Genomic DNA, 16,701 nt, shown 5'->3' on the forward strand with positions numbered 1-16,701 from the left:
GGCCTTCAAATCGCAGGATACAACCCCGATTGAACCGAGTAGCAATCATTTTTCTCAGGTATATTGGTTGGTGGGTCATTTGGGCTCCCTCTACTCGTGAACAAATGTTCCCCACACAGTCTGCACATCAATATCTGCCGACTGCTGCTCTGAAACTGCAGATTCAGTGGTAAACGCATGTACCATGTATGAACGAGTACTCTGATTTATTCCGAGTACGATTATTTTTGAAAAAAACCCGAGCGAGTACTCGAGTACTCGGTATAATTGTTTCACCCCTAATATACAGTCAGTAAAGTGTAACAACTAGGCACAAAACTGACGGAGTATTCCTCTTTTAAAATTATTTTGGTTTGTTAATGTTCTGCCACCGGTGGAAGCCGAAGATAATTTGACTTCGACATTCCAAGGGCCAGTGCTCTATCCAGAGCTGTATTGAAAACTGCCGGGGCATGGCAGATGTCTACTACTGAAGAGATAGCTGGTGCTGTGGTGTGTTTGGTATGAAGGCTGATTGCTCACGGACCCGGCTGTGCTGAAAATGAAGGTGTGTCTGGGTAATGCAAGGCTGTTGCTGGAAGTCTGAAGAAAATGTTGGAAGATCACTGCTGGGATGACAACTACACCATAGCTTTGTGATAAAACATCGCTGGCCGTAAGCAAGGGTCCCTGGTTTCAGTCCTGGTGGCGGCAGTCGATTTTTCCAGGCTTTTCCCGTTTCAACTCCCTCAAAGTCATGAGCACATCTCAGACTGTAGAGATTTTAGAATAACAGTAATTGTTTTAAAACTGTCAAGTGTTCACCTGTCTTTTGTTTCAGATCTGCAGTCAAGGCCAATGCTTCCTTGCTGCCGCTTGTATCTTTGCACCGCTTGAGTGCCGTGGGAGTGATTCCTGCTACCTGTGCATGGGAGAGAATACTGTCAGCAGCTATTATAAAGGAGGCAAAACCTGCATACGACACTTCTGCCCCGCCAACATCACCTTCCTGCTGCTGGATACGCCTCCGGAGACGTACACATTTGACGGTACAGCATTGTCAATTGCCATACATGTACACATGATACAGAGCAATACATTGTAATAAACAGGGCCGGTCGACGGGCAGCTTTAAAGAGTGCTCAATGCACAAATATTCAGAGCCATATACACACGCCGGAGTCAAAGGGTGCAACTTACAGCTTGTTTGGGCGCGTTCCTGCGACTCAAGTTGAACTCGAGTTGAACCTTGGTGCGAAAGTTGTACTGTGACCCTGCAGACACGGTGACCAGGTGACTGGTGTACACATGAGCACGTGACTGCTTATTCATCCATGTTCGATTGGGAATAAGAGCTGAACGCTGCATCGCAGCCTTCTCGGACCAAGATCAAGCGACTCAGTGTCTAAAAGACTACAACATATGGACCAATCACAGTCTGCGTGCTTTTATAAGAACGAAATGTATATAATAACACATGGTACAAAGGGAATTATGGCTGATTTTATGCCCTAATGCGTAGCCCGAGGTCGTGCACCATAGCCCAAGCGCCACAGGCCCGCGGGCTACGGTGCATGACCGAGGGCTACACACTAGGGCACACAATCAGCCATAATGCACAACGCACCATGTGTTTATTATAGTTCATACATGCCACGTGCCTAGTTGTAGACAAATAAGGTAAACATGGTCGAGGGAGGAGGAGGAAGGTGCCAATCAGCTGTCATATGAATGAAGGGTCGAGGAAGATCGGAAGGAGCTTTCTCCGTGGAATAGTAGAACGTTTTGCATCAGATTTACTTGCCCAGTTCCAGTAATATGTCTTTGCATTTTTGTGACACCGTTGCCAATTGGGTGGTACGGAAGTTAGCTAGCCTAGTTCACATTCGACGCAACGCCGACGGTACGGGACGTAAGGGCTTGTCGGGAGGGCTGGGGTGAGCTGTAAAATCCTGTACGATTCGTACGACACGACATGCAACAGTCGTTGCGACGTTCAACATCGAACGGCGCGAGTCATAAGGCACGGTCCGTGACGGGGTGACTTTCGGACCTAATTTTTCTTTTTCGGGACTTCTTTTCAATTATTTCTCCTTGAAAGAAGCGGAATCAAGTTCACAATACCAGTTTTTCATTAAGACCAAAAAATTAGCCCTGACAGTTGTGCCATTCAAATAATAGCCCCAGGAAATGATAGAATAGTTCATCTGTCACGCTTCTGAACTATCCCTAAACACAATAAGTGACATGAGATCTTATGTTGCTAAAATTCAACTCAAGTCGTGCTAGCCCCTCTGTGAGTTATCATGGGAAGCGCAGTGTTCGAAATGCGAAAAATTTCCAAGTACGAATCGGGAGTAGTCGGCGCACGACGCCGTCTCCTGTTCACACTCGAATTGCAGCCGTTTTGTACGCTTGCGTCCCCGTCTACGCCCGTCTACGGTATGAAAAGTTGGATCGATCCAACTCTTCTCGTCGCTTCCCGATCTGTACGGTAGAACGGTTGCGCTCCCGTTCCTGGTGTTCACATTGGACGCCGTCAGACCGTCCCGTCGCTTCCCGTCGATCCTTACGTCGCGTCCCGTCGCGCCTCGTCGAATGTGAACTAGGCTTTAGCTGATTCGCTCTGGCTTTGGAGTTGGCGTTGAACGAAAACAGCCAGGACCAAGTGGTACTAGTAATTAGACTAGTTTTGGGGGTACATTGTAAGTGTTCTTATTCGGAACAATGATCCTCTCTCACATACAGCTGAGATTTTGTTCCCATTGCTGTCAGTTTACTTGAGGTCCATGTACAGTGTACATATAGCTACAATGTAGGCCCGCACGGTACACTTGAAGTACTTTGAAGTAGATGTACAGTGGTCCCTCTATAATCCGGCACCATTTGTGCCACGGAAAATCTGCTGGATTAGGGAGGGTGCTGGATTAACAAATCGGATTTACTGCTGCAATGTGCATGAAGAGGATATTTTGGCTACTGAAAATTGTGTTGGTTTATCGAGGGTGCTGGTTTATAAAGTGCTGGATTAGAGAGGGACGACTGTAACTGTATATTTTTTACCAGTGTGAGATACACTGATTTGATCTACTTGACTCCAGATAGGTAACTTTGTGATGCATGTTCACCAGTCGACTTGTTCGTCTCAATTTAGTAATGCATTGTAAGAGATAACAAGGATGCTGTTTACAGGGTTATGGCCGTTACACGCCCGATTGGTTGAGAGACTAACCTCCTCTCCCCCTGACTCACTTGTGAGGTCTGCATTCGCCACTAAGGTGAACAGGCATAGTGGTGGCCTGCGGATGCGAAGGCTTGTTTGTGTGTTTCTGAACATTCAAGTGATGCCGACGCGGATCCCGCGAACATTATAATTGTAGTAGACATGCTGAGTGTCATTTTCTTGTCACGTTAAAGTAATAATTATTTTAAACTACTTCTCCTTTATAACATAAGGAGGGGAAGGTGTTATGTTATTTCTATAACTTAGAACCTTCCAAGTTGGAAGGCTGTTGGAGTGCGCATCCAAGATGTGCTAGAGCTGTTAGCCAGTTAGTTGTAGAACGTCAGTACTGTCGGTCAGTGTCGTGCAATGTTATCGCATGAGCTGATTGTTTAGTAACTGGTGGTGTTAGTGGACTGTATAGCGTAACTTGTGGTTCCTTGGTCTTTCTCTTTTGTATAAATTAAACCTTGGCTCTCCATCTGAGTCCATTCCTACTTCTCCTTTGTCGACATTGGTAGTATTATAAAACTGTAATTGTTTCGGACGGTGCACGTAAGTAGTTTTGTTTTGGGTGGTGTGTGCGAGTGCATGTGGTGTCCTTAGGAATGGTCCCAGGGTGTTCTATGTGTGCTGGACAAGTGCCAATTACGTACCAGGTCACAGCCCTAAAGGCATGGCCTGGTATAATAATTGGCAGTGCACCTGCGTACGTAGTACGCCTGGGGCCATTCCTAAAATGGGCATGGGTACGGTGCTACTCTGATTGGCCCAATGCTAGCAACAACCTGACAACAGGCACGTGACATGTATGAACGGGCGCTTTTAGTGACATTTTGCATACAAATCCTCATCTAGTAGGGCACAGTCACCCAGTTTCGGTGGAAGTGGCGAGTTCGATTGGGAGTAAAGGAGGAACGGAGCGTATCAGCTTCCTCGGACCAGACCGTCATTCGACTCAGCAACCCGAAGAATCCAACTTGTGAAAATTTGATTTAGGCTTAACTTCCCCTTTAAGAAATATTAGCAGTATTACAGAAAATACAAACCGACTTGCTAAAATTCTGAATAGAAAGGATTCAAAAATGAAAATAAAATTATTAGTTTGAGAGAGCCCGATGTGAATGTAGATCTTTAGGCCACGATAGGAGAGTAGGCAATTTTCAACGCTTTGTTTTAAACTGTTTGTAACCTGCAGATCCGTCGAACCCTCCTTCTTTCCGAACGGAGGGAACTCTATGCATAACTCAGAATGTGCAATTCTTTGTAGCTTCTTCCAATAATCGCTTCATAGGCATTGCCGTTGTCTTTGCATTTAAAGGTAAGAGTACTACTCTTAGAAGGTGGCACAGCGCATGTCAACTACCTATAGCCTACTTACTGCATTCACTTCTTTCATGCAGTTTGTTCCTGACAGGCCATATTCGATACAGAATCCATTCAGCACGCTGACTTGAACAAGTTGTGTACTTGCATTGGCTCCATAGCAGACTGTTCCCCATCTCTCCCCCCCCCCATTACATGGAACAGTGGAGAATAGGTGCATTGGCTCCACATCGGACTGCCCCCCTGCCCCCTTCCTCCCCCACCTCCCCAGTATTTGGAACAGTGGAGCCGGCTGACCGCTTTAATGCGCTTCCCGAATCCCTTCGCACTGCGGATCATATCCCCTATTCTTTTCGCCAGGAACTTAAAACACACTCATTCATCTTGGGCACCCTGTAAGAAAACCTTAGGGTATGCTGGGAATGTCCAAGTAAAATAATAAGATACACTACCAAAAAAATACAAATGTTCTGAGTTGCAGGCAATTCCTAGTTAGGGGCCGTCCGTAAATATCGATGTTTTTTTAGAGACGATATTGGTGCGTTTGGGGGGGAGGGGGTTTGAGCCATGTGCGTCTTTTCGAGCATCAGAAAAATATCGATGTAAATATCTGAAGTTTCGCCGATCCCTGCACGCGGACGTCTAAATGGCTATACAAGAAATGTGAAACCAGCTTCCGTTCGCGGAGCTAAAACTCGCGACACAAGAACAAAATCAAAAATTGGAAGCTGTACGCCCATGGCGAATTTCAAGAGCAAAAGAATGAGCTATTGATTGTGGAAATCGGCCGAACGATGCCTGCAGGAGACCTTTTTCAAGACATAGAGGCAGTGCGAACAAACACGGACGAACTCCACAAGAGTTTCCAGTCTCCTACTATGGGCTAATGCAGCACAGAAGGCTGCTGGCCACAAGTGTTCTCGAGGGCGACCAAAAAAGTCATAATGCTCTCCTTCTCAATTAGACCATATGAGGCATGGGCAGCAAAAACCAGGGTTAGGTGATATTTGGCAAAAATGAGTTTTTGATGGCTTTGAACTGTCTACTAAATGAGTGATCTATGGGCCAAATTTTGGAGCTCTGGGCACCTTCCAAGATGGTAAAAAGAACGCCCGAAATGATGGGTGACGGTCAACAAAAATGGTCAGCAAAAAGGCAAAATGGAACGCAGTTACAGCGAGCTCTAATGGAGTGACTGAGAACAATTTAGCATATTTATAGGTCTTCAGGGAAGCACGGCGTACTCTAGTTGATATTATAGTAACATTGTTGCCTGCACTTGCTGCAATGTTACTTGAAAACTCAATCCCTGTCATGTGCAGGTCTGGTGTTGTATGCAGACTTGTCAGACAGAAAGAAGCCAAGCAACTGACGTTTTACATGGCTGGGAAGAATCTGCAACTAATTACTTAGGACAAGACTAGATATGCATGCTGGGCCAAGCCAGATACATCCACCAAGCATGTCTTGCTCTCCTACGCACAGCAGCTCGTAGATACATGTATAATACTGTGACAAATTTCATGCGCACCGCAAGCGTGCATGTATACTTGCAACAATTTTATTCACAAAATATCTTGTATCAAGTAAGGTTTAGTTCATTCAGGGATGTCTCCGTATCTCACCAACTTATCCAGCTGCGAATAGTCGCCACGGAGTACTGAATCTCGTTCGTCACTCTCAGCTGTCCGCGTCGCCACTTCGTGTCACGGAGCTCTCAAACTCGTCGTCTGCGCTGCCTCCGCTGATGGCTTGTCATCTGAGCGGAACCTCTTCACTTTCACCTGATTCTTCTTGCGGGGGACTATCACAGGCAGCGGAGTATCTCTGGAGATCCAGCTGCCAAATATTCTAGTCGCTCGTGCTCCATCAAGAATTCGTGACGGGATCGTTCCGCCAAGAAATTATTTGTTCCGCTCTCTTTTCAGCGCATGATTTGCAGACGCTACCCAGAGCGCAAACGCCTCCATGGTGGCTGAAAGCGCCTACCTGGACGTCCCAAGTGCTTGGCGGATAAACTACAACTGCAATGACAACAAATTATAGCGAAGCCACCGAGAGGAAAGCACTTTCAAAGCGATATCGCAAGAAGTCTTTCCGCTTTGATCGCGGTGACTAAAAAACGACATCGGTTCGGTTTTTCGCAAATATAGGCATTTTGAAAAATCGCCAGGACCCCGGTTCTTGCTGCCGATGCCTCATATAAATACTGCAAACTTGCCATCTTGGGTTCATATTACAGTTGAACATCGATTATCCGCACATCGACTATCCGACCATTCGATTATCCGTAACAGTTTTTTTGGGCGCACGTGCCGTAGAGTACGCACTGTGCATGTAGTGAGCCATTCAAAAAATACGAAAATTTTGAAAAGTAAAAAGTAAAAGGTCGTGCGGCTAGTAATAACCACTGAAAGTGTGTGAGTGACAGTTTTTTCTTATCCGGAACATTTGCCTTATCTGAACACCGCCTGACAGTTGTCTGCCCAGAGGTGGTCGGATAATCGATGTTCAACTGTATTGACAAAAAAAGGAAAAAAATGAGCATCCAAAAATATTGATTCCATGATCTAGATGTACATGTGCGTCTTCTGGGGGGAGGGGGGGGTCAAGGGAGAGAAGCACCAATATCGTCTCTAAAAAAACATCGATATTTACGGACGGCCCCTTACGGCAGTACTCGGTCCCAACCTGTCCGGATTAGGCCGGGAGTTTTATGGTACTTGAAGAACGTTTTGTCCCAAATGATTCTCTTGACCTTGGAAACATCGCGATAGTATTTGAGTTTGGCATACAAACACTACAGCTCTTTTTTGTACTCATCTGTCACATTTTCGCTGAATCTTAGCCGGAAGGTACCTGATTACAAACAGCTGCTTAGCGGTGGAAACACAGAATTACAACTGGCATTTATCGATCAGAGAAGGATGAGCTGAGCTGAGCTGGTGTCTCCTTCACTGGGCCCCGTTGTTTCCCACGGAGAGGTGGTCCACATATTCTCGCTCCACATTATGTATTTATTTATATATTACAGCATCTCATAGCACAGTGAGAACACCGACATACAGACATAGACTCAGACAACGGGGGACACAGGAGCACACAAAGTGAGGGGTAGTAGGCCACAGCCAGATGTGACTGGTGAGACTCAAAAACTGACTGAAGAAGTCAGGCAAAAAGAACAACAACAAAAGCGGAAAAAACATCAGACGCAATATTCGCAAGAGGAAAACATTATTGCACAATAAATCATTTCTCGCCTATCTCGCTCCGAACGGCGAGAAAGATAACTTCCTTTGGCTATCACTTCTTCCCTCTTGTTGTTGTCTGCAGGGTCTGCTGCACCAACTGATCTAAGGGACCCACCTCTGGTGATTGCACTCGTGTGTATGGCATTGCCTCTTCTACAGCTCATATAGGACCTTTGCAGATGGCAGGTGAAGGCTGCGGGAAAGGCACTCAGTGCTTCAACTAATACATGTACATGTATGTTACTTCATGTGTTTGTGTGTTACTTCATGTGTTTGTGTGTTTGTGTGCGTATGCCATATTTTGCCGGCATGAATTGCAATATAAACCATACATACATACATACCATACATATAGATCTAGCTCTGGCCGCAGTACATGTACTCCGCCAGGACTGTGCCTTCACCATTTTGACAGAAGTAGAACCGGCATACAATAACCATGGTCCTGCCTGTCGCACGTGCATGGCAGTCTCGCAATTATAGTGGTGCTATAGTACACATACACTCGGACGTCTCTTATCCGGGCACCTTGGGACCGGGTACTGGTTGTATCTCAGATTTGCCCGTATCTCAGAATAACTCATCTACCATGTATCATTATCACTTTTTGAAGAAGTTTATTTGGAACGTATTGCACATGTTCAGGATACAAAAGGAACCCATTGGTAAAAATGTGTGGATTACATAATATGTAGGTTGGCAGTGAAAAATAAGCACTTCCGAATACGGAAAAAGTTCAAAACCCCCAAATTCGAAGTATTTGTGCTATAGCCTCTCAAGCTAAAGGTGCCCGGTAGAGAGACGTGCCCGTAACTGAGGCGTCCGGATAAGAGGCGTTTGAGTGTACTGTAGTTTGAAATTCCAAAGTACAAGTAGTAAAGCCAGCTGCATGCATTGCATCTGGATTCTCACTCTCTTCCTCTTTCTTCATCGTCCCCTCCCCCCCCCCCTTGAAATGCATGATTTCTTTCCAATTATCATTTTCACATTTCTGTGGATGATGTCTACATGATGTGATTGCACCGTAAAGTCCGCTGCAAACGCCCACTTCGCTGCAAACGCCCACCCCAGCGAGTCCATACTATTTTCGTCTTTTTCAGGTCAATATAGTTGTAGAAAACTGGCATGAAGCCGAATGAGTACGAAAACGGCTGTAATGCCTACAAACTGCCTATGTCTTACCAGGAGGCTCTGAAAAAGCGATTGTCGTCAACTTGCTGCAAAGAAAAACTTCTGTCGAGATTTCCTTTCATTCGATAAATGAGTCGTTTTTGTGGTAGGTCGCTCTCCATGTAGTAATGCCGTAGAATCCATCTGGTTTTCATGAAATTTCTGCAGTGCCACTTGAAGAACGGAACTGTGATTGCTCTGACGAAGCGTCATTCAACGACTTGACCGCTCGCAGTATTGCAGTTGCAAGTCGAACAGGGTATGTCACAGAAGCTAGTACAAGCTACACCTACAAAGTCGCTGCTAACTTGTTGAAAACTCTGAAGTGCTCGAGAAAAACCCTTGCCTTTGAGCGATGCGTGATTTGGAAATGATCAGAAGTGTATTTGGTTCCTGCAATACTCTGTTCTTCGCTACCTTGTTATTCGGAAGAAACTCCCATTTGGATTTGCGAAATAAAGCAACCTTCATCATAAAATCACTACGAGCTAGCTCGTAGCTACAGTCCATTTCAAAACTATAGACGCGTACCTAGGCAAAAACCGTTATGCCGGCATCTATACCACATAAAATCTGTGATCACTTTGTGCATAATTTTTTCCAAATTGGTCGTCTGTTATCCAATCGTTTAGAAACTATATGAGAGTAATTGTGGAGCGATCCTGAGCAATATTCCGAAAACTATTCTCAAAAAAGTCCAGCCAAATTTGAATTATTTCAAAAACCCTACGCGTCTATAGTTTTGAAATGGACTGTAGTGCCCAAAGATATTTTGAAACCAGGAAAGTGGACATAGTTTACCGTAGCAAAGCGCTCTTCCCGCTACGGTATGAGACGCAATTTCGTACAGTAGAGGTGACAGTGCATGGGGTCAGTGTGTACAGGCCAGCAGATCTTGCAAAAAAGGGGTGGGCGTTTGCAGCGGACTTTACGGTATATCTACTCTTTAACTCATCCAACCTGGGTTACAGTCAACTTTGCTCTACTTTTTTCAAGTTTTTTGAAGTCGTATGGGTACTGTAGTGCACTCTAGTGCATGCTCGCTACTCACTGACTGGTATTGCTCCCCAGGAAGACAGTGGCCAAAGTGATACTACATACCGCCCCCGGTTGTCCAGAGTTTAACACACTCTGGACAAATTTAGTAATTGACTTTGTAATGCATGTTCTACACGAACTCTGAGCATTTTTTCTCACTCTACTGCAGCCACTGCCGTATGATTTACTCATTAGTCAGTCTGACCACTCACTCTTATTGGTCTTTGCTTGTCCACCCTGATCATCGGATGGGCCCGGAAACTTGTGATGGAGCGGTTTAGGTATTCGCAGCGGAAAGACCATTGAGAGTGAGTGCTTGGATGAAGTAACACTCCGAAATATAATTATTACCCCACCAAGACAAGACCGTCCCGGTGGCTGTGACAGAGTTCTTCAAGAGTCACAGCCAGGAAGCTGGTAGGCTGGTGATTTGCTAGTGTACCGTAATTTCCCTCGCAATCGCGCCTTTGCCAAGATTGGCCATACATGTACCTTGTAAACCATAGAAACACAAGCTATTGTAATGCACCAAAATTCTACAAGAAGTTTGCTTTCATCATTGCTGAAAGATATCTGATTGAGAATATAGACTTAATATGACTCCCGGGGAGTCCCCTTTCTGTTCATCGGTGTCCGTTAGATACGGTTGCAGTCACACTTTCAAAGCATGTTTTAAGAAAAATATGCATACAACACCTGTGCTTCTGTTGCTTTTTCCCAATCTCATACCATTCTTGAAAAGATGGAAACGTTTGGCAGCGGATCGGATCCTTTTCTGTCTGTAGCAGCGGATCGGATCATTTTCTGTCTGTACCCTATTCAGTTTTTACATCCAAAAATCGCAAATTTCGCAAAATCCGAGTATTCTTCCGTGACAGATCATACAAGGTGCAGTGTCCGACAACAACAACATACATGTAGTTACGTACCCCAGTAGTCTAACTTACTCGTATGGGTAGCATACAGGTACATGTTCACTGTAAAATTAGTGCAGCAAAGGTCGTTTTGCTGGCCCCGGGGAAAATCGTGATTCCGCGGCCGCGTTCCCCCCCCCCCCGCGTTTTTTTGCAATTTTTTAAAAGACCGCGTTTTCCGCGATTTTCCCGCCTTTTTGAACTTTTTTGTTGCACTACACGTACACACAGTGCACTGTTTGTTTGTTTGTTTGTTTTATTTTACTTCACCAAGTGAACAGGCATTTCTGCCTTCTCACCAGGTGTTATGAACCCTCTAAGATTCTCTCAATTGTCAGGATCGTACGACCACACGGCACGAGGACAACTCTTTTCCTTTACACAGTATATTTCACTTCATCTGATAATTAACAATGAACACTAATAACACCAGCTATTTATAGCATGCAGAAACAGCGTACATGCAAAACATAAGCATATAAAACTGGACATAACAGCGTATACAGCAAAACGCACACAACGCATATAGCGTATGCCATGCAGCAACATCAGCGGTACGGCGGAGTCGAAATACAACATTTCAACGAATACAATGCCATAAGCGCGAAGGCCTTTCCCAATTGAGAACTGGTGGTTTACAACATTCTCCCCACCAAAGGGCTTCTCACCGCCGTACAACAATGCACACAAGTCAAAAACGATCCGGGGCTCTGACTACGCGCCCAGAACGCGTCATCTCCTGCTGCCGTGGTGGTGGTAACGGTGCTGGCGGTTCATACGCTGGCTGCTGAGGGACGATAGCAGGTTGAGCGGTATCGGCAAGCCCAGGAGCCACGTCCTGTGACGATACTTCTAATGGCACTAACCTTTGGATCGGCCTCAACAGGGTACTGGTACTCAACTTAACCTTGGCAACACGACGCTTGCCATCTCGACCAGGGAATAACTCGATGATCCGTCCCAAACGCCAGAACTGTTTGCGCTTGGTATCATCGAGAACAAAGACAACATCACCCACAGCTAAAGGGCGCGACATGGTCTGTTGGTGCTTGTTCAGCTGACTTAGGTACTCCACCTCCCAACGATTCTTGACATGCTTCAGTGTCTGACTGAGGTAACGCAATCTCGCTGACATATGCGTAGCGTCCGGGGTACCTGCTGGCTTCGCTGACGACATCCAAATGTTACCCATCATCATTGCAGGGGTTACTGGTGGCTCATCCAGGCTATCAGACACATAAGTTAACGGACGACTATTCACCACTGCTTCAACCTCATACAAGATGGTCTCAAGCTCCTGAACCTTCAGAAACGCTGTTCCCATTACCTTTTTCAAGGCACTCTTCACTGTACCAACCATTCGCTCATAGAAGCCTCCATGCCATGGTGCAGCTGGAGGATTGAACATCCATGGCACACTCAGTTTGTCAGATGCCGCCTTGAACGTTGTAGCGTTGTCAGACCTGATCCGAGACGGCAAACTACGTCTCGCGACAAACTTCCGAAATGCCATCAAGAATGACTCGGTACTTAAACTATCGACCACCTCCAAGTGAACTGCTTTGGTGGTGGCACACACAAACAATGCTATCCATACCTTCGGAGATGACTCACCACGGCGCACGTACAACGGACCAGCATAGTCGATGCCGGTAGTTGCGAACGGCCTCTCGTGAACAACTCGGTCTTCTGGCAGCGGCGGGCAGACTTCTGAGGCAGCCTTAGCCTTGTAGCGGCGGCATGTAACACATCGCTGAGTAATGTTGCGTAGCGCTCGTCGACCACCGATAATCCAGAATTTCTGACGGATAAACGACAAGACTCCTTCTACACCTTGGTGCATCCTTTCAACATGCATTTTCTCCAACAGCAAATCGGTCAGATGATGTTTGCCTAACAGGACTGGGTGCTTGGCTCCATACGCCAACTCGCTGTGCTGAAGTCGTCCCCCGGCTCTGAGCACTCCATGCTCATCCAGAAACGGTGCAAGCTGATACACCTTCGACCCGGGCTTCACTGGTTGACCTTGCTTGATCAGCTCAAGATCCTCAGCGAAACATGCGGCTTGAACGATGCGGTACAATACATTGTCTGCTGCAAAATAGAGTTCAGCACGAGGCTCAGTGTGCTTCCACTGCAACATCCGAGTCACCATGCCCTGTGCCCTCGACCATTTACTGAATCGGAGCCACCATTCCTTATCAGATTCTCGACTACAGGTGGTGGCTGACACTCGTACTTCTACACTGGACTCATCTGTAGCTGCGGTTGAGGATGCGGTGGGCCAGTCATTGGGCTCCGTGATCCAGGTTGGTCCGCCCCTCCAGAACGGACTACGGATCTGCTGTGCACTACTCCCACGGGACGGTAAATCTGCTGGGTTGTGAAGGCCCGGGCAATGGTTCCACACAATGCTGACCTTCTTCGATATCTCTTGGACTTGACTGACGCGGTTAGCCACAAATGTTTTCCATTTGTACGATGGATTGCTGATCCAATGAACGGTAGTGAGACTGTCAGTCCAGCCATAGACTTGCGTGACGGTAACACGCAGCTCCTTCACCACAGACTCAGCGTAGCGAGCCGCTAAACATACTGCTTGTAACTCAAGGCGGGCTAACGTGGGCGGAGACACAGGTGACACTTTGGCCTTGGCAAATACCAAGTGCGACTGTCCATTGACGACTGCATACAAACAACATCCAAACGCTTTCTCACTGGCATCGGCGAAGGCATGAAGCGCAATCGGCGTGTCAAGATTGCAGCAAATCCAACGTGGTATGTCAATGCTCACCACTTCGGCCAACTCTCCCCACCATTGCGCACATGCGGCTGCGATGCCATCAGGCAACATATCATCCCAGTCGCCTCCGACTTTCCAGGCTTGCTGTAGCAGTATCTTTCCCGGCACAACTGCCGGTGCTGCTAGACCTAGCGGATCAAACACTGATGCAACACACTTGAGGAGGGATCGCCGGGTCCAAACAGACGGCCTATCGGACTCGCCTAGCGCTGCTATGCTGAGCAAGTCATCACTGGTTTTCCATTTCAGACCGAGGACTTTATCTCCGGCCTCTGGATCGCACGGGATTTCGTTGCCTCGCCACTTGCGTAACTCCATGCCAGCATCCGTAAGCACACGCACGCTGAACTCTTGCATCTCCTTGGCTTCCGAGGCATTTGACACACTAGAGACCAAATCGTCAACGTAGAAACTCGTGAGCAAGAGATCAATACGATCTCGCTCTTTGGGTGCAGACAACGCCCGTAGCTCCTTCAAGTGATGCTGAATCACCGCAGTAAGCATGTACGGCGAGCAGTTTACGCCAAATGGCAGTTTCGTTAGCCTCCAGGTTAACAGTTCATCGCTGTCGCTTCGACCGGGCCACAAGAAACGCAGGTACGGACGGTCTTCGGGATTAACCGCGACCATGAAGAAAGCCTTGCGGATGTCCGCTTGCAGCGCGCTCTTATATTCACGGAACCGTAATAGCATACCTGCGAGACTCGGCAATAGCGACGGTCCAGGGTCAACCATGTCGTTCAACGACTTGCCATCTGGAGCCGTCGCCGAGGCATTGAACACCACTCTTAACTTCGTGGTTGCAGCGTGCTCGCGGAATACACCATGATGCGGTACATAGTACCCGGCATCGCTCTCACATGGCTCCAGCTCAATTGCTCCAAGCTCGCGGTACTCCCTGATCAGCACATCATCATAGAGCGCACGCTTCCCTTTCCTCTTCAGCTTTTCAAGAAGCCGCGTTGCGATGACTCTAGCTTGAGCAAAGTTATCCGTTGGGCGACGCTCATTTCGCCACAAGAGACCCACTTGGTACCCGCTGCCCTGGCGACATAGCGGGAAAGATGGCAGGTGCTGATGTTGTTCTGGAGGTTCATCCAACTGCCATAGTTGTTCAATGTGGGCTGTGACACATGACACGGTCACCGGCTGACTGTTTCGACTTGGTGCAGACGCTGGACCAGATAATACATTACCTATCTCTGTGTTCCACACCGTCTCACCATTAACTTCCTTCTTGCTGTGCAGTACCGCGTTGATATAGTCTGCACCAATCAGCATATGTATTTCGTCTGATGTCCCTTGTTGAGGCTTGTCACTCAGCTCTACTCCCCAACTGTGCCACTGGGCAATGGTCTGCGGACTTGCGCACTTCAGGTCCATCTCAAGCGTTGGTTTCACGAACGCGCGTACCCGAATGCTAGCGGAGCTACCCTGGATCGTGATGGCGTACTTATCCATGCGCTGTTGGGTTGGTTCCGCGCCGAACGGCTTCACCTCTACATTTTCAACCCCAACGTGTTCTGCATCGATTGCTGACACCAACGCTGCAGTCACGAATGACGCCTCAGCACCCGAGTCCAGGAACACGCGAACCTTCGCGTTTCGAGTTCTTCCCTCAACTCGTGCCACTCCGGTCATCAGCCGCACACTTGGCGAGTGTAGACAGCACGACCCAACATTCTTCTCCGTAACTATCTCAGTCGGTTTCTCCCGGCTGTAACCTGCTCTATCCAACACCTCATGTATTAGCAGGTGGTGTTTCCTCTGGCATTTCGTGCATCTCGAGCCTGACCGACATTCTCTGGCCATATGGCCATACTTAAGGCAGTTCCAGCAGAGTCTCTCTCGCTGCAGAAAACCCTTTCTCCCTTCTAGTGGCAGCGACTTTAGCTGCTTCTCTGCATCTGCGACCGATATCGCCATGCACTGTGCCGACGCCGTGGGCCTTTGCACGGATCGTTCTACTGGCTTCCTGGCAGTATCACCCTGTCGTCCGTGCGCGACCTGGTAAGACGCGCCGTGCTCCTGTACCTGGCGCAGTGACATCCCGTAGCACTGCCGTTCGACCAGGTACGTCTTCATCTCAGGTCCGCATTGCTCCAAGATTACCTGCTTTGCCATTGCTTGCAGCACCGGGGACATTTTACCTATATCGGCGCTATACTTGGTGTCCACCTCGCCATCTTCTGTCATAGCGAGTGTGGCCCACACTTCTACTTCTCGGCAAACACGGACAACGTATTGGTGAAACGACTCATCTGACCGCTGCTTGCCTGTCAGCAATGTCTTCCACGCTTTATCCGGAGTCTTTCCGAGCGAGGCGAGCAACTCTCGCTTCGCTTCCTCGTAATTATTGCATCCAATACATATCCTCTCCGCTTTGCTACCCGCTAGCGCGATGCGCAGTCGCAGCAGCCATTCGCTTTCTTCGAACTCGTTCTTGGAGCAGATGTCCTCGAACAGGTCAAGATAACGCTCCAATGGCTGCGTTCCATCATATGAGGGGATTTTCATCAACGGTTGACGCCCCCCGCTGTTACTGGGAGCTTCCTCTGTACCTCCCATCGCGGCTTTACCATCACCCTCATACGCATTGGCGATGCGCTCGTTAATGTCCTTTAGTGTTTTGTCAAACTCGGTGCGGAGCGCCTCCTCTCGCCGTCTGGCACTGCGCTCCTCACGCTCCTCGTACTGTTGGAGCCTCTGCTCCACATGTTCCATCAACAACTCGCCTTCTAATCCTAACCGAACTCCATTGGCGATAAAGCTGGCTTCCAAATTGTGTAGTTGCTCTGCCATGCTCGCTCCTATCCTGGCGTGGTCGCCAAATGTTATGAACCCTCTAAGATTCTCTAAATTGTCAGGATCGTACGACCACACGGCACGAGGACAACTCTTTTCCTTTACACAGTATATTTCACTTCATCTGATAATTAACAATGAACACTAATAACACCAGCTATTTATAGCATGCAGAAACAGCGTACATGCAAA

At 47.6% G+C, this 16,701-nt stretch overlaps 1 protein-coding gene across 1 annotated transcript in view; it reads left to right on the forward strand.

Moving 5' to 3' along the window:
• LOC135805113 (multiple epidermal growth factor-like domains protein 6) overlaps positions 1–8,005 on the forward strand; it is a 40,517-nt gene extending 32,512 nt beyond the window's left edge. The window contains exons 9-11 of the mRNA XM_065319112.1: positions 821–1,028; positions 4,401–4,523; positions 7,862–8,005. Of these exons, the coding sequence (XP_065175184.1) occupies positions 821–1,028; positions 4,401–4,523; positions 7,862–7,947 (417 nt within the window). The 3' untranslated portion in view covers positions 7,948–8,005. The remainder of the gene's footprint in view (positions 1–820; positions 1,029–4,400; positions 4,524–7,861) is intronic.
• Positions 8,006–16,701: the final 8,696 nt, after the last annotated feature.

The sequence above is a fragment of the Sycon ciliatum genome, chromosome 1 (genome assembly GCF_964019385.1).
Source record: "Sycon ciliatum chromosome 1, ocSycCili1.1, whole genome shotgun sequence".
Lineage (NCBI taxonomy): Eukaryota > Metazoa > Porifera > Calcarea > Leucosolenida > Sycettidae > Sycon > Sycon ciliatum.